General features: G+C 29.3%; 1 protein-coding gene across 1 annotated transcript in view; it reads right to left on the minus strand.

The window, feature by feature from the left end:
* The window catches only part of LOC129958583 (zinc metalloproteinase-disintegrin-like MTP8), an 84,246-nt gene extending 66,844 nt beyond the window's left edge, over window positions 1-17,402 (minus strand). Inside the window, exon 1 of the mRNA XM_056071162.1 lies at window positions 17,252-17,402. Coding sequence (XP_055927137.1) covers window positions 17,252-17,348 — 97 coding nt within the window. The 5' untranslated portion in view covers window positions 17,349-17,402. The remainder of the gene's footprint in view (window positions 1-17,251) is intronic.
* Between the last annotated feature and the right edge of the window lie 2,007 nt (window positions 17,403-19,409).

Consider the following 19,409-nt stretch of genomic DNA (forward strand, 5'->3'; position numbering starts at 1 on the left):
TCAAAGAAAAAAAAATCGCAACATTTAATAAATTAAATTTTAATGAAAATCTTGAAATTTAATTTCGGACAAGCTGGTTGATTAAACTTTATTATCAAAGTAAGAATAGAATTTTGAAATCCTTATCAGATATGTTTCTGTAATTCTAGAACGAAGGGATAAAAAATTGGAAGATAGTATTATGAGATAAAGGGCATCAAAATTCATATCGACATTGCCAATGCAGCCTTTATCTTACATTAGTGTTATTTACTTGGGAATATTGCCTCATTTAAAACTTGTTTAATTATTTCACTCGTTCACTTCTAAATATTAATACCAATTTTTGTTCTAATGAAAAAGCTCAAACACGATCATAAATCACGGAAATTGTGTAGAGTCAGGATATGATCATTCCAACCTTGAAGATGGAAAATATTCACGTTGTCCACGATTACCACAAAATGTATTATTATGATAAACACAGCGTGAGCTTATTGTAAGAAAATAATGGTATATTTCTTTCGACACACGATGTAAGCGACAAAGCCGGTAATTCAATCCTTAACACGGAGCAGCTTGTTTTAGTACAAGAAAACAGAGCTTATGTACAGCTGCTTTTGCCTGTTCATACAATCTAGTCATGAGCAGATGCTGAATGTTCTTATCAAAAATAAATACCGACAATGCGAATTTCAAATGGTGGAATATTTTTTAGAAAAGTGATAAAACATACAGAATCTTAATTTAAATATTTTTACAAAAAAAAAAATCGAAAAAATTTATAAAACAGCTATGTATTTTTTTTTTTATTTTTTTTTTATTTTTATTTATTTATTCCATTCAAAATCATTCATGTTATTTCCTCACGTCATATTTTTCACCGTTTTTTTTTTTAATTCAATACCGACTTAGCGATCATATAATCAAGAATTTTAAAGAGGATTCAAAACAAGAAGTCTACACTTTATAACCCTCCAGCCTATATCGAAGCAACCATGCAATCATGAATTTTGAAGAGAATTCAAAACAAAGAACCTATACTTTATGTACGTACAGTACGAATTACTGTTGTTAAAAGTCAGAGAATGTCTTAATCAAACTTTTATCATGACGTTACAATCATATAAAATAAAATTAGAAACGCTTTTTTGAAATGTAAGGAGATAACATAAAATTCTAAACAGAGCGTTGCATTTAAGTGAAATTTAAAAAAGGCAGTAATTTTTCCAGTAAGCATAAATTTACGAATTTAAATAACTCAAGTACTTAAAAAGATGAATTAGCATTGGCAGCGTTTCATAAAATAAGAAGAAAAGATAAATAGGACGAAGATAAAATGGGAAGAAAAATAAAAAATTAAAATGAAACACAGATGAAACGAATGAAGGCTTCATTTACGCATCTCTTTTAAAAGCAACACAAAATGGCAGCTCTAATACATTCCGTGACACTTGCAAAACAAAATTTTAAAAGTTTGTTTTAAAAGAAAATTTCAAAGAATTTACAAACAAAAATTGGTATGTATATGTTTGTTGTAGAATTTTGTTTAGACAATAGATAATTAATTAGGTCAAATATGCAAAGAAGGTTACAGGAGAAACGAAGGAAGGGAAAAAAAACAACGTTTATGAAGGAAAATGGTAGCTAATTTATTCCTATTTGATGTTAGATTACTACATTTTTAATGTAACTATTTTCATAGTATGACGATATCGATGGGAAATTCCAAAGCAAAATTGATGTTAAATATTAACAAATAAATGGTACTTTTATTTTGTTTTAAATACCATATCCGTCAGATTCATTGTAATACATCTAGTTTCTTTTTATACAGTAAATGTGAAAACTTAAAAGACAAAATAATATTTTGCCTAACGATTTAGTTTCCGGTTTTCACAAAGTATTGCTCGATACATTCAGCGAGTATAAAAAAAAACTACAATAAAATTATAAGACTACGCAGAATTAAAAAGAATTTCCATTAAATAACGCAACGTAAAATTCTATCTTGACTCAAATATTTCATTACAGACCTACATATGATATATCTAATATTTTTCTAGCCATTCACGTATTTACACATTGTAAATGACGATTGCACTCAAGCCGACCACCAACTTAAAAACAGCTGCGAAAAATCACAAAAAAGTAAACTTTCCTTCACATATCATCTGTTCAATCGAAATGATGTAAAAATTTATATACATCCGTTAGAATTGCCATCCAATTTGAAGGTCTCGAAATGATGATTCGAGTGATTCGTTCCAATAAATATTGTTAACACCTGTAATAAAACGCATCCGCTCCATATACTTCCACCAATCAAAAGAACTACAAATAAAAGAAACATTATGCTCAGGAATGACTTTGCTTTTCTAGAAAACGAACGAAACAGTCAGCCGACTGTTTACAATTTTTTTAACGACCTGGTCTATTTCATTTTATTTACTTTTGCGATACAATTCTACTATATTTCAGAATAAAACAAAACCACATGACTAATGCCATTTCCACTCCAAACAGCGTCATAGAAAAATAAAATATTATTGAGAAATGTGCGTGTGTATGTGTAAAATGGAACGTGATACAATTAATCTATGGAAAAAATCTAAAAAATATTTTTTTTAATCATGATCAACCAATACATGATAAAAATACAATAACTTAGGAATTCGAAAAATAATTATACTGGCAGAAAATGGTTTAAATAATAAATAAGAATTTAAGAAATTAAAATAAGAAATGTGTATTATAAATTCTGTTGCATACTGCTATGCATTCAAAGCCAATTCTACTACATTTCAGAATGAAACAGTCACATGACTAACACCATCTCCACTTCAAACAGCGCCATAGAAAAATAAAATACTATTGAGAAATGTGCTTCTGTGTGTATGTGTGCTTGTAAAATGGAATATGGTGAAATAAAATGGAATTTGATGTGCGTGTAGAATGGAATGAATATGCTTTAATCTAAGAAGAAAAAATTAAAGGAAATAAAAAAAAGAAAAACTAAAAAATATTTTTAAAAATATGATTAAACAATAAATGATAAAAATACAATAATTAAGGAATTCGAAAAATAATTATATTGGCGGAAAATGGCTTAAATAATAAATAAGAATTTTTAAAATTAAAATTCTAAATGTTTATTGTAATTTCTGTTACATACTACTACGCATTCAGAGATGGAAAGATAATAGTTGCTTGCCATAAGTTTGACACTTTTGGTAAAAATATTTTTTTAAAAGCGTCATGCATAAATTTATAAACGTATAACACAAAATAAAATGAAAATATGCAAGCGATCAGAAAACCATAACTAGGTTTCAACAAAGAATTAAATACACTAACTATTAAACTACTTCTCTGAAGTATCTTTATTGTTTTTAATTACACCGTTTAGCAACACATTATAAAGTTACAGATCTCTTAACAACTTCGATAAAAGATAAAAAATAAACCGAGTAACGTTCTCTGAGCAGAGACAAATTATTTCTTCTTAATGACGTACTTTTGACGATGCCGACAGAGACCTTGAAACAAAACTTTTCAGATGTGATGACAATGGAAAAGAGCGACGACTCTTTTAGATTCATTTAATTAATAAGAGCTTTCCTCTAGGAGCCAAAATATAATTGAATGCTAAGTGGTAGAAAGTTTGATGCTTACTTTTGAAGACTTAAGTACAGTTTATGTCAGAAAAATGACAATTTTTTATTTACATTCACGTCAGAAAGGACGGTTCAATAAACATCTGCATCCATTTCGGTTTTTTTATTTGTTTTTCCTTTCCCCTTTTTTTTAAATTATTTTTCCTCTGTAATTATAACATTTAACTGGGAAAAAATTAGAAATAAATAAAAGGCTCCTTAAATAAAAAGGTCAGCAAAATTCAGACAGTGTAAAGAATTATGTGATCAACTGTGAGAATTTCTCGCATGATAAGAAATTTCGTCGGCGAAGCGATGAATTTTATAATAGATGGAAAGCATTAATCAAATCCAATTCCTAATATCTTTTAGAAACGAGAACATATAGATCAAATACAGACCCTCCTTTCCAATCTTTATTATGATTCAGCCATAAGAAGAACTTTTAAATTGACCAGTCAACAGTTTTTGACGAGTATACACGTCATGGAAAAAGTACAACATTTTGCGTTATGACGAATTTATTCAATAATAAGTTTATTCAATTATTATATTTATATATTTATAATTGTTTAATTATTATATTTATAATTAATTACTTATTATATATGTTTATGACAATTTAGATACGCATTTTCCGAAGAGGTCGAAAAAGTTAACTGATTAAGCAAGGTTACATGACTATTTAGGATATTGTGAAAATGAATATAAAAAACAATGTATAAAAAATGTAAAAATCAATGTAATATTCAAATTTTTATGGAATCATAGATAAATAGAAAACTCAAATTCAAGAATCCTCACACAGTGGGATATCATATATTTTATTGTAGCCTTTTAAAGCAGCATACATTAAGAAAATATCAGGAAGGGAGAAATAATTTTAGTTTCTTACTTTTCACATTTTAATAAACTTTATATGCATTTATAATAATCGAGATATGCTTTTTCGTCGTTTTACTTAGTCCAATGACATCCACGAGAAAATCACTTAACAAAAAACATTCAATGAAATAATTGATTACTCAAGTCATTTTTGTCCCCAGACCTTTTATAGTACTAGATAATTTAAATTAAAAAAATGAAATGAAAAACAAAAAAAAGGGGGAGGGGAAGACATTTCGTTTTATTGGAACGTTTTTCATTAGTTTTGGTGACACACATACATTTAAAGTTTAAATTAATTCGATGATCACATGATGCAAATATTGTTTTAACCAGTTAACTATTTCGACCTCTTCGGAAAATGGGTATCTAAATTGCAATCTAAATTTAGCAATGACGAGTATACTCGTCAAGCACAGAGTATGTTTAATATGAAATTATGTTGCAATGAAATGACTTTTTATTTTTTTATTTCAATAATCGCATTTATTTATTTACTTAACCTAACATATTTTTTTTTTTTTGCATATGAACCAAAAGAAACAAAAAATTCATTTATTATTTTAATGTGCTATTACAGAATGGTTTTTGCAAAGCATGGTACAACGCATAATAATCTCCAATTCGTTCCTTTGATTTCGATGTGGCCTCAAAATATTTCAAACATCTTGAAATTTACGAATATGTTTGAGGTTTCACTAAAATTGCAATTCAAACTGCAAATTGTCACTACTTATTATTCCTGACGAATAAACTCGTCATAACGTAAAATGTTGTACTTTTACCATGACGAGTATTCTCGTCAAAAACAGTTAATTGGTTAAATGGAGAAATTTCAATTGAAATGAAACTCTTCACTTCTGGGAGTGTTAAGAAAGCAGTTCTATTCATTCTATCTTTAAATCAACTTATAAAAACAGTTTGAAAACACCAGGTGGTTTATAGCTCTGGGCAAGGATTCCGCTGAGTAACTCCGTAATTAGATAGCAAGGCAAATGTTTCTAATATACCATTGATCTTCGTCCTTGAAAGGTCTATCAGGATCCTGAGGTAATTATTTCATACCGCACCCAAAGAACTCAAGAGTCGGTCGGTGTGACATGATGGTCAAGTGTTTCCTGAACTCGTCATGTACAAATGACGTCAACACAGTAAACTTCCTGACATCTATTCTGCTCCGCCCTATATATCACAAACTTTTGACAGCAATGTAAAGGTAAACTAACTTCAAACTGCTCCAGATAATGAATGCCATCTGGCGATTGATAGATGAGTTCAATGATTAAACAAAGAAGAAAACTCAATGGAGAAATAGTTAATTAAAATCGATTATCGATGCGCAAGCAAATTAAAGTACTGCAAAAAGCCGCGCATAATTAACTTGCTAAAACATTTTTCTTTAGATTAAACACACTTCAAGAGAAATATTTTCGATGGCATTTCTCGCAATTATCACACGCAGTTTCATTTCAATAAAAGTGTAATGTATTTTTAAGTTTCATATTATGAGAAGACATTAACAAATCGATATGAAGGATTTCTTTAACGATATTCGGCGAATATCGATTGACAGAGGGGCAGAACGGAAGCGTGTCAGCCTTATTTCCACCAAGAAAACGAAACAATTGAAAACGCCCCGAACTGAAGAGAAGCGGCCCGAAGGCCGCAGTGGCTACTCTTTTGTGTCAAGGCCACGTTGGGAAGCACCGGTAAACAAAGAGACCGGTGTCAGATTAACATTACACAAAGGGAACGGAAGAATGAAGTAAATGAAAAAGATACAATGAAATACAACCTCTAGTTTTCCAAGAGTTGAGAAACTGTTCCGCATTCTAAAGATCTCATGAATATTGCCTTGGGAATAAAAAAGCGTTCCTCGATGAAAATAGTCTTTATAATCACATTTTGAATAGTTATTTCTCTAAGTTAATCACACTAACACTATTAATTAAAACAGAAGTAATAAATACGATGTTGAAACATGTAATTATTTTTTCTACAAATAAATCCCTGAATATATGCTGTAAGAACTTAAATGAATACTTTGGATGAATATCAATGCCATATTTAAAGATATTTCTAAATGCTACGAGTTTAGTTTAGTTATATTAACGTTAGTTATGTTTGAAGCAACACTAGGGCTATTTTAGGACGGACCTCGTAATTTTGAACCGCGGTCAGATGACGAGGATGACACGTGAGCTGGCACCCCCTCTCCACACCACACCATACCACACCACACCACACCAGCGGGAGGACGTTTGGTCAGGACGGATTTAACGTGCAACAGATCCCCTTACACGACGGTTCTTCGGTGGAATCGGGTCTCGAACCTGAAACCCTCCGGTTCCGAAGCCGAGACCTTACCACCAGGTCACCGCGGCCCTCTAAATGCTACGAATTATTGGGTTTAAGTTTGTTTATGGTACAAAAGCCATCTTTGGCTAAGCTGCGCCACATTCAGGAAATTAAAATATTTGTATCAATTTATAATCAAATCGAATCGAATGGAATGTCTACAAAATCCAAATGTCTAAAGCGTAAAAATGATGGAATGCGAGTCATGAAAAAGCGTAACAATGATTAAGATAGGTACAGAACTAAAAAGCGTGGCAAATGTTTATATATGATTATAAAAACCAATATTTAAAAAAAAAATAAAAAGGTTAACATACAGATTTTTGGAAAGCAACTCGCCCAAATCGGGGTAAGATTTCTGAAAAAAATGTAAGACGCTGTAAAGAAAACCGAGGGCATTCTACAAGAATGTGTAAAACAGACATAGGACTGTTACAAATTGAGCAAAATGGTGTAAGAATTATTGGCAGGAGGGGGGGGGGGTATCTTAAAGAAAGGAGCTAAAAGAATGCACATAATAAATAAAAGCGTAATATTTAATTTTATTTAAGAGCCCTCACCATTATAACAATATTGACTAAATAGGATTTACGGGCAAACGCCGAAAAGTCAACTAACTACAATCATTGTGATTTTCTGAGCTTGTCGCTGAAAAATCTGTCTTAGATACATAGTCAAATAAAGAATTTCCAGAACTGACGCTATGGTTGACAATTTTTCTAAAGAATACGAAAGAATCAAGACGCATGAAGTCCAAGGTCAGCAATGTATCACCTTATTTATATCTAAAGATATTCACAACGTTAACAAAAAGTTAAACTCGATTCTGACTTTTCAAGCTGTTCTCAATAATTTTATACAAAGTAGTCATAAAATAGGCCAGGCCTCCTTATTTGGAATCATCTGTAATAAAAATTAATGAAAGAAATAAAATCAAATTTCATATGCTGACTGTGGAGACGCATGGGGAAATGAATGAAAAGAAAAAAACAATGCCAGTGCAGACAATAAAGGTAAGATCTGCATATTGAAAATGCAACTCTAATGCTAATTAATAAAAGAACATTTCCAGTAACATCTAGTATATTACATGTCATTCATTTCTGTATGTGCAACTTTTGTCACTCGAACATTAATAAAATTCCGCAGAAACCATTTTCCATAGGTACGTTGAAATTCGAGATTAGTTTTTCGTTCCAACAGTGAAAAAATCCTTTCTATCGGTGACATTTATTTATTTTATTATTTTTTATTTGTTTATTGCGAATTTCTTTCTTTCAGCCTTTTTCTTTTCCTCGTGCTTTCACCGTCGGGCTACAAACCAGTCTAATTTTATGGCCATATTTTACATTAAAAAAATACCCCGATTTATATTTATTGAACTATTAATCTATATGAAACACATTACTAATTAATAAGAATATTATATATATATATATATATATATATATATATATATATATATTGAAGATGAAACGACGGCAACACAATACAAAAAAGTTAATACAATATTGGAATCAATAAAATATCATTTTAAAAAAAATACAGTCGTTGGTAAAAAATGAATTGAAAATTCTCATATCCTGGCGCTGAATATGGAAAATTATGACAAAATTATTATATGCATTATTGCATCTGTTAAAATATCATAAGAGTCCATCATCAGAAAAATGAAAGATTTCTAGAATAGCTAGCAGGATACAACTCATGAGATCGTGTGTGTTCTCGATGATATAATAGCACATGAACTAAATAATAAATCCGAACATTAATTCATCGCTTTGTACGAAATAATTAAGAGTAAATCTTTAGCATGAAGTCTTCTGAATAACCTTCGCACAGTTAAAATTTCCCACTCAGTGCTCCAGCGAACGTGGTGAGGGTTAAAGGTCAGTCGAGCAGATGGTGTCGGCACGTGTTCCAAAGACCCCCAACATGTCAACCGAGACTTCCTCTGTCATTTTTCTTTCGTTCGGTAGAAAAAGAAAACGCAAGTAGCCAGCAGTCTTCATTAAGTCGTGAGCCCATTTCTTCGGCCGCTATCGACCAAATTGCAAAACTTCGCCGGTAATCGGTCACTGGAAATGGGAACATGCCTAGTTTTGAAATTCCACGAAAAAATGTCCCAAGTGAGAAAGAGAAATCGTTTCTTAGACTTTTTGGTATGTACACGTGAATGAATGTCCATTTGAATTTATAGAACAGGATATTGCAATTTTATCCACAGATGCCATCAACTTAAAATGACCCGAAATCGACAATGAAGGAATTCCAGAAAATTTCGTCTCCTAGATAGGAAATAACACGTAGATTACAGCTCATAATTTTGTAGAACCTTAGATTAATTTTTACCAGCTGTAAAAAACGCATTAAATTTCCTATTGGCGAAGGATATTTATTGCAAAAATCTTCCTTCGCTGCAATGAAGTGTTAGAAATTCAGACAGCCAAACCAAAAATAAACAAATAAAAAATAAAAAAAGAAGAAATTTTCTAGGATGCAAACATCGCAAAAACATCTTTTTCCAAAAATTATTCAATATTTTTCAATTTCGTACAATTATTGAATTGTACGAAATTCTGTACACATTAACAGATTTTCGTACAATTCAATTTTATAATAAAACTAAGGTACAAAGTCACATTTCTGATTTTTAAATTCTTTTGTAAATTTCGCTAATATAAAATCCCGTCATTAAAATATAGAATGGTAATATATGCATATCTAGTAAGTAGTGTCATAATTTTCTTTTTAACTTTGTACTTGTTATATATTATTACATCCGATAATAAAATATATTTTTCAAGGTCAAATTCGTGACTAGATTCTTAATTCAGAGTTCTTTGCTTTGATTCCTGACCTAGAGTGTTTGTATTTATGCGAATGTGCCCCAAGACATATATTAGTTATACAATAAATCTCTATGGGTTTTTGAATTAAATTTATCCAAAAAAATCTATCGTCGACTGACACTTATAATTTGAATTTAGCTAATTCCAGAATAGGGAATAAGATATGAATATCTAATTGACTTTAGACATAACATTTTGAATTACCGACTTTTTAACTGCATCTTATTATTTATAGCAACGTTTTTGATTTGAAACATGATACGTCTTCCATCTGTCAAAAAATTTCACTTGCATCTGCCGGAATTGTTTCTCAGTTTCACTATATCTCGCTTATTTTGCAAAGTCTCTTCTGCAAGCATTTCCATGAACCAACATACAAAGAAACAAATTATTCAAAAATATGGAAAAATTCTATGTTTTGAATAACCCTCAAAAATTCACTTTCCTTTCTTTTTAATTCACAGGAAACTGTTGGTTTTTTATAGTTACTTATTTTCAATTTCTTTGGGTAAAAGCAAGCATCTCTCCCTTCTGTGCAACACACATTTTCAGCTTCTTCGTGTTGCACAATCAAGTCTTTCAAATCCACGCAGGAAACAACCACTTCAAAGATAAGGGTTAAAAAAATTGTAGCGACCCACCCGAGCCTGCAAGAACCTTTTGTTCACTACTCACAAGGATTGAAAATCTATTCACTTGATTTTACACGTCAAAGAATCACTACAGCAAATTAGGGATTTACAGAACCGAGGACCAGGCATCAGACACTTGAATTTTATTTAAGTATTTTCAAGGTCAAATTCGGATTGGATTTTCGAAAGCATGAACTTGTACTTTTACTTTCGAAAATGCCATAAGATTTTTAGATAAAACAGTCTCATAAATCATGCAAGATAAGTAAGAAACGCTTTACATAAATGTGTTAAAGATCAATTCCAACATACAGCACTATGGTCAGAGCCAGCTCAAGATGATGGGTATGAGGAAAGTTACATATCATTGCATTAAAAAAAACAGTTGTTCAATATGATTCAAATGTATTTTACAGAAACCCATACACTTCTACAGCATTTACAGATTTAAAAACCAATAAACTATATTCTGTGTAATGAAATTATATTTAAAACGGTTGTTGCATAATTTACAGTTCAAAGATATGTGAAAATGCCTATTACATCATTGATAAGTAAAGCGGTCATTTTTTTTTTTTTTCCTACATACTGTCAAGTTAAGTTGTCACTGACTATTCCCCAATATAGCATGATGTTTAACAAGTAGAGATCAAAATAATCTCATTTACATTTGATATTTTTTCTTGGTTCGAAGAAATTTTGTACATTGTTAAATAAAAATATTAATCTGCCCTCTAAGTTAGGTTTTCCCCTTTCAATCCAGGTCCAAAATATAAAAAAACTAACAGCCTTAATTGAATAGATGGATTTAGAACTTTGTAAAGCATCTAATCTGCATTGCTAGTGGATGAAATTAAGTTACATAAAAGTCAAAACAAAATCTAAATTCCATACCATAAAGGAACTTACAAATTCAAGAAATGTACCGATAATAAATAGAAAAACAGTCACTCGATAAAATAGTTTAATTAAAAATAAAATATAACAAAATGGTATAAACTCCTTTCCTTGCCTCATAAAAAATAAACAAAGCGACGACGGGAACTGAAACGCCATTTCTAACTTTCAACTATTCCGCAAAATAAGCTCCGCCATTAAGAGGAAAGGTAAAATCTAATCTTCGAACGGCAACGATTTCCCCGAACATCGAAACGATTCAAAAGAAACTGCACCTGAATTCTTAAAATCGCCAACAGATAAGTGAAAAAATATATCTGAAAGCACTCTTCTGAAAGTGCGATAAAATTGTAAGCAAATTCATGTGATAAAACCTTTACATATTGCAAAATCCTAGGACTGAATTTATCTGAAATATAATACAAACTTTTATTTTTCAAATCAGCAAGCAGTCTTTATATTCAACTGTTTACCCATCTTTAACTTGCAACATAAAAACAGCTCTTAAATTAAACAAAAAAAAAATTAAATCTTGTAATTTCGTATAAAGCAATAAAAGCTTCATAGATTTCATAAAAATACAATTAAACTACAAACACTTGTCTTTCATAAAAAAATAAACACAGAAAAATAAGCATAAAAGGATCCTCTATAAAGTAAAGTATATTTAACTTCATTCCTAAGTTTTTTAAGGAACTGGGATTATAAAATATGACTATTAGAGATACAATATGAAAATCATATTTTCATAAACGTTATTTAAAATTAATTTTAAGTAATAAAATTATTTATTACTTAAACTTCATACAATTTGTTAAAATCTATTAACTATTTTTTACTAGCAATTTCCAACATTACCAATTAATAAATAAATAAAATGGAGCATGCATAAATTTACTAATTTTTATTGTTTCATGCGAAATTACAAGATTTCGTTTCACTAATTACATAAAATATTCATGTCAATTTCCCAATTTTCAAAAAGTAAGCCTAACGTCTAAGTTGATAGCTGTATTAGAGGGCAATTTACAGTGGTTTACATCTCACAACAATTGAGAATTAATGTGAAAAAAGCATAAAAAATAAATGATGATCTGTAATAAAATCGATAACGGTATTCGTGACAGATTTGCAACAAAAACAAAATAATGACTATAAAGTATAAATAATAAATATACTTAATAAAAATAAAAAAAACATATGTTTCATCATCATTACATTAATGTCAAATTTGCGAGATTTCTGGTAGTAAATATATTTTTCTAATAAAAAAGCAAACATGAAGAGCTTCAAATGCAAATCGCATTAGATTTGCTTACTTGCCACTATATGATCAAATAACGATTGATATTTTCATACAAAAACAAGAGAGCACGAAATGGATTCGAGATAGGATTAAATAAATAAATTTATTTCCTACTTTGCAGGAATTATATTCTTCCGTATCGTAACAGTCAGTGAACTGAACAGAGAAGACTACAATTGCTTCAACTGTCGGTAATTTACCAGCAAAACAAACAATTTTCGAAGCGCATATCCGCGGAAATATGATTTCGGAACCTCTACACTTTAATATTTTCCAAATGAGTGTGACACAATGTATTCAGCAGATATGGAAACAAACGTATTATGCGGCTATTTTCTTACCTATATACGAAATTTTGAACAAATAAATGAAAAAGTATCACCAGGAGAAACACTATTCACGAATTTTTTTCTGATTCTAACATTTGAAAAAATTTTCCAACAGTTTTGAGGTACAAAATAGATTCTTTGTTATAACATCTTTTCTTAACACATTATATCTTAATAATTTTATAATTATTTATTTGCATTACTAGAAAATACAATTTAAAAGCAGTCCGCTTCAAATGATACTTATAAAAATACAATAGATTCGATAAATTAAAATGCTCTACAAGAAAAACACAACTTTATATAAAAGAACTGAAGGTGAAATAATGGTTGCTTTTTTTAAATATCTTTACACTAAAAATTCTATTCAGAAATATTTTGAATGATCGTTAAAAAAACAGCAAAATCGAACCAGTGGGGGATTACAATTTTTGTGAAAGAAAGCGTATTCTCCCCCCCCCCTTTTAATTGTAAGAAAATAAAAGAAACACACGCACACACACACAAAAAAAAATCTTCAAAAATGCATACTTCCATAAATTAAAGCAAAATTTTTAAAGAAATAATCTGTATTCGATCTCAATAAATAAGTATATCGGACAGCGGAATTACGTTTTTTAAAAATGTATCACAAAAGAAAATCAGGGATTACAAAAAAAAAAAAAAAAGATTCGTCCTGTGTTTAGATTATAGAAAGACGATCTATGCTCCGACTAATTTAACTTGGAAAGACTCAATTCTTTTCTCAATCAATTTACTATACGAAATTTTGCATTAAATAATCGTTTAGGCCATTTTGAACGTTTTGTATGGTTTGATTTACATTATTATATTAAAAATGGTCCATTAAAATTTCAGTTTTGTAATTAAATATGTATTATTTTGTTTAAAATCATATTTTAATTTAAAAATAAATTTAATTTATACAGTATCATCCTCCCCCCCCACCCCCAAAAAACAGCTAGCTATACGAATGCGTTGACTGATCGATATCTGCTATTTTAATAATAATTCCTGTTTTTTTTTCACCTTGGTTTTAATCCAACACTTACTTCGTTCATTTAATATCGAAAATATACCAACAAACAAACCCAACCTACTGAAGTCTTTCCAAAATCGGAAAAATAATTTCGTTTTTTTTTAATACCATAAATAATGATTCCTTCTCTCTCCAATAAACAGCATTCGAAAAACTCAATATAAAATTATGAAAATAATATACCACAGTAAATGAAAACCAGAAACATACATAAAAAATAAATTTCATTAATAAGAATATATATTAGATAAAGAATTTAATGTTCTGAAGGTCACCAATTACAGCAAAAAATCAATGAAGGACTCGTTTCTTTATCAATTTATTACTGAATAAACTTTTATTTTTAAGTTTATCCACAGTAACAGAGGAGGCTGAGATACTGACATCACCTCAAAACCTAAATAATTATTTCTATCCAGAAAGATTGCAACTAGAGACCTTTGATAACCTACAGCTGACAAGTAGCATAAACTTCCTTAATGACAAACTAGAATGAAAAAGATTCGATTTGATTTGATGATTAAATATCGATCAAAACAAAACTCTTTTAGTTTTTTTGCATAGGTTTTTAAAGAAGTAAAACACTTTAAGTTGTGCTATTATAGCAATTTATAAATCTAAAATAGACTATTTGTTGTTGAAAGCACTCAGAAGACAATTATTATTTTGTTGATTGGCCCATTCAAGAAATGTTTTACTTTGAATAAATGCATAAATGAACGACTTCAAACTGATAAAAATAAACTTGAAGTTTGTAAAATCTCAGAGGGGCTTTTTAAAATTTAATAAAAAAGAATAAAACAATACATTTCAAAATAATATGCTGAACAGCATTAATGGGAATATATGCTGAAAATCCCTCAACTATATATGAAAATTTGTATATTAAAATCTATATATATTATAAATTAAGATTTTAAATAAAATAAATGCTTGTTCAGTAAAATTTTAGTAAATCCCCTTCTTGAAAATATATTAGCTGTGAATGATTTTGCAAGATCTCTTTTTTTCCTTTCTATCTTATCATAATTAGTCTATACCACTAGTACTGGCCATGATTTGCAGAAGAGTTCTTTTAATTGCTAAAACATTTAACCTTTTGCCCAATTATGAAGAAAATAAGAAACATATAAAACTAAGATTTAATGAGAATTTCTCTCCTACTTATTCCCGCTATAAACATATATATATTACCTTTACATTTGTTTTTAATAATTGTTTTTTCCTCTAGTAACTGCAAAAAAAAAAAAAAGCCAAATTTATATCAAAGTGAGAAATTGATGAAAGCTAGTTTCAATAAAAGTAAACAAATGAATCCTCAATCCAGAATATCATTTGTGTATTTGGTATCATAATGACCATATTCCGTTCAGAAGGTTGAAAATACTTTAGCTATTCTAATAGAATTTAGCATGTAATTTTAGCATAGAGAATAGTTTTGTTGACCGAGTCAAAGGCAGTTAGATCAAAGAAATTGCAGATAATGCAGAAAAATAACTCAAAATGACACATGAATATTATTCAAGTTACACTACAAAGATAAAAACAGAGAATACAAATCTTAATTCTTTATAATAAAAATGCTGCAGTTTGTGGCCATTCTTGAAGAATATCTTTTTAAGTGTTTTTAGGCCAGACAAGGCAATGAACCTCTATATAACATACAAAGCAGCAATATCAAAATTCCCATGATTTAGAATGAATGCTGCTGAAATATACTGACCAAAAGACTTTTGTTTAGTCAAATATAGTAGATTTACTAGCTTTTTCATCTATACTATTTACTCTAGAAATATGTAAAATTTGTCTTTAAAAGAAAACATGATGAAAATTTTTACATCCGTTCAATACCAGTAATAACAATAGATATTGAAACGTAACATACATAATGAAAATAAACTTGACATCTCAGTCATATTAAAATTACCATAGTATGAAATATCATTAATAATTAGAGAAATTTAATATTACAGTAAAATATATTTCACCAAAATTTTCAACAGCAGCACAGAATTCAAAAATGCTTTACTATCTTAAAAATGTTAGCAAAGATCTAACATATAAATATAGTCAAACAATTCAACCAGAACTGTACAATTATACCAACTAATTTATTTGGATGATGAATGAAAAAACATACGACCCAAAAAAAAATCAAAATTCCATAAGATAAAATAGAAGATAATTTATGTTATTGAAATCAATTAATTATAAAAATGACTAATTTCACTATTTCATTTATATTCCATGTTGGTTTTTTAATTAGCAATTAAATGTTATTTAAAATTAAAGCTTTGGAAACAGAGTAATTCTTAAAAACTATTTTTTTTCCACATAAATAAAACAGATACAAAAATGACTAAAAAGCCATTATCATTAGAATAAAAACCTGACTAGCGAGTCACTACATTTAAGGGAAGATACAATAATAGCTCTAGAGCTAAAACAGGTTTTATTCCTAACTATTCAAAACTGTAAGGCATATTTTATTCAATGCAATTACTTTATATACTGAGATGGAAAAGAGCTCAAGAAAAACCTTTATAACTATTATCTATCATTCTACAATCGCCGTTTTATATCTCATGACTGAATGAAAAGAAAGTTCTTATTAATCAGAAACTGGCTTCAATATTCTGCACAATATTTTTTTTTTAAATCAGAATTAAGTATCAAAAATGCAAATAACATATGCAGGATCATATATTAATTCCCTATAATCTTTCTTGAACAAAAACTGCAACAGAAAACTTGTTTTTTAAAGAAGATTGTTGAATGTAAAAACAGAGCGTTTAAGTACTTTGACAATCGATATTTTGTTTATCAGCAATTTTATTCCTAACTACTTTATAACAAAACAGCATTTTCTCTTAGAAATCGAGATCTAAACTCAGTTTAGGAAAGCGATATGAATACCGTGATATGAACAAAAGTCAAAGTTGTTTTTTTATCCGGTTCATGAACAAATATTACAGATTTCCAAGAAAAATAAAACAGAAGCCCACATAATTAGATCCCATTTCGAGGGTATTTGATACTTTCAGAAAAAGTAAAATTTAGCTTTTCAAAATACTAGAAACGATCGCTTGAAATTATTCCGGATCCAGGTAAATATTTCTGCATATTCAGGTTACAGAAGAAGAGGACCTAATAGTAACCCCGATCTATAAAAACAAGACTGTTACGTCAGAGAGACGTATAGGCGTGGATTGGCAGGGAAGACAACAATTGTCTCAATCCACAACAAAAATATCAACAAATATCCGATTTTAGACTTCGATACGGATTTAATGTAAAATATAATTAGTGAACACTTACCCTTTTTTATTCCTAAACAGGTACGCGCGTGGGTCCAGCACATAAACAAAACAATCGCCGCATGTAATCCAACATTGCGGGAAAGCTTAGCGGCCATTTCCTTCTCTGAGTTAGCTTCGAATGCACTGCTCTGACCTAACCGCTCGGTGGCGCTTTTATGCGGCTGATGTTTTCAGACAGGCAGTCAGTTTTTCTCCTCGAATTGGCGACAAAAAGGTTACTAGGTTTTTCGGAAATGAATTTACGTCAGCGGGAAAATTCAAATCATTTATCGGAAAATTTCATTTATCGGAAGGAAATTTCAAAAATTTATTGATTTTATAGAGTTTGTTTGGAATATGATCTAAGTTCATTAGCCTTAAGTGTTCATTTATGCTGAAAACTTATAAAAAGGAACAACAGGATTTTTCCAAATCTTTTTTTGAATGAAAGCATTTGGCGCACTTTTGCAAAAATATCTACAGCTCCTTCGAAATAATTATTTCCGGGATATTAAATTTTTGACACCGATATGGAATTGTGAATAATATTGGAAAAATAAAAATAAATAAATCATCATACTTTTTGCATGATTTTATATAGTTTTATTATTTTTACAAAGATTTTTTTTTCACTTCTTTGAAGCATTACTAAAGATGTACTTAAGCATTACTAAAGTACATCTTTAGTAATGCTTAATTTCCAGACATTCAGTACTATTTCAATTATATATTTTATAGTTTTTTTATTTTGATTTTACCCATCATGTTTATCTGACATTGCTTTTATATGGGATCTCTACTAAGAATGGATGGACATGAGAATACATTCCCAAAATAAAAGTTTTGATTTTGAATGAAAGGTATACAAAAAATTTAGCAATATTTTGCTAAATTTATAACAAATACCCTTCAAAATGTATCTCATTGGGAACTCGATTACAACGTTTACAAAAATATGTAAAAAAAATGCGTTTAATTAAAATATCCATATTTTCTGTGAAAAGCCGTTGATTATTATTTTAATTTAAACTTGTTTTCGTCATTAAACAAATATAATCCGTTTATTAGAAGCAATTTTTTGAGAATGAATTAACAATAAATAAGTTAGTAAAACTGTAACCGTAATGTTGTTTGCCCCATTTTTTCGAGGCAGAAATTGAAGCTTTATTACATTAGTTACATAAAAAGAAAAGTTAATGCATTCAGATAAAAGAAAAACATATTCAGTAAATTTTATCAGCCCTGCTTAAAATTTTGGAATAAAAGAATTTAAGAAAAAGAAAAAAAAAATAACTGAATCTGTAGCCGACTGCATTCATTTTTTTTCTCTGTTTTTTTCAAATAGAAATTTATAAAATGATTCGCTAAAATTCACTTAAAAATTATTTTGTTCTTAATAAATAAAGCAAAAAACAGCGAACATGATGTATAGCGAATTAATAAGATTAAAAAATATTTCATATGATGTTTCAAAGTAAAAAAGAAAAAAAAATTACAAGTTATTTCATCTTCAAGAGCAAAAATTCCGTCTGTTATAGAAATTACATCCTTTAAACATATCCTCACAGTGCAATAAAAAAAAATAACTCAGAGTAAACTCAATGGAATTTGCATAATTAATACAACGCTAGTAACTTGTAATATTTCGGGGTTTTTTTTGTTTTTCTTTAGAAATAATTGAATTTCTGAAAGTAAGTGTAGTAATATCTCGAGTTAATCGAATTCGAAACTAAGCAGTTTTCAATTTTTCCCAATTTTAAAACATAATACAAATACAAAATTCTTAAATAGAAATGAATCTTAGAAACGAACAGGATATTTGTGCATTTTTTTTCAAAAATGAACCGGAAACAACACCAGAAAAAGATCAAGTCGCTCATGTAATTAGAAAAAGTTGTTAATCTTGTCTAGAAATAAGATTTGCCAGTTGATAATAATGATGTCAGTGAGATGTTGAACTCACGTAGTGAAGATTGGACAATTGATGAGCTCATACAGATACGTGAGGAAATCTCTATATCGACACTTCAGATCCAGTTCCGCCAGAAAACAAATGACTTATGCAAGCTAAATAGAAGGGTTTGGTTTAGTTGAAAAAAAGGGATACAAATTTTGAATACAACTATCTCTAGCGTGCTAAAAATTCCAGCAAAATGGGAAGGAAAAAATATATTTAT

Source organism: Argiope bruennichi, chromosome X1, assembly GCF_947563725.1.
Source record: "Argiope bruennichi chromosome X1, qqArgBrue1.1, whole genome shotgun sequence".
NCBI classification, from domain to species: Eukaryota; Metazoa; Arthropoda; class Arachnida; order Araneae; family Araneidae; genus Argiope; species Argiope bruennichi.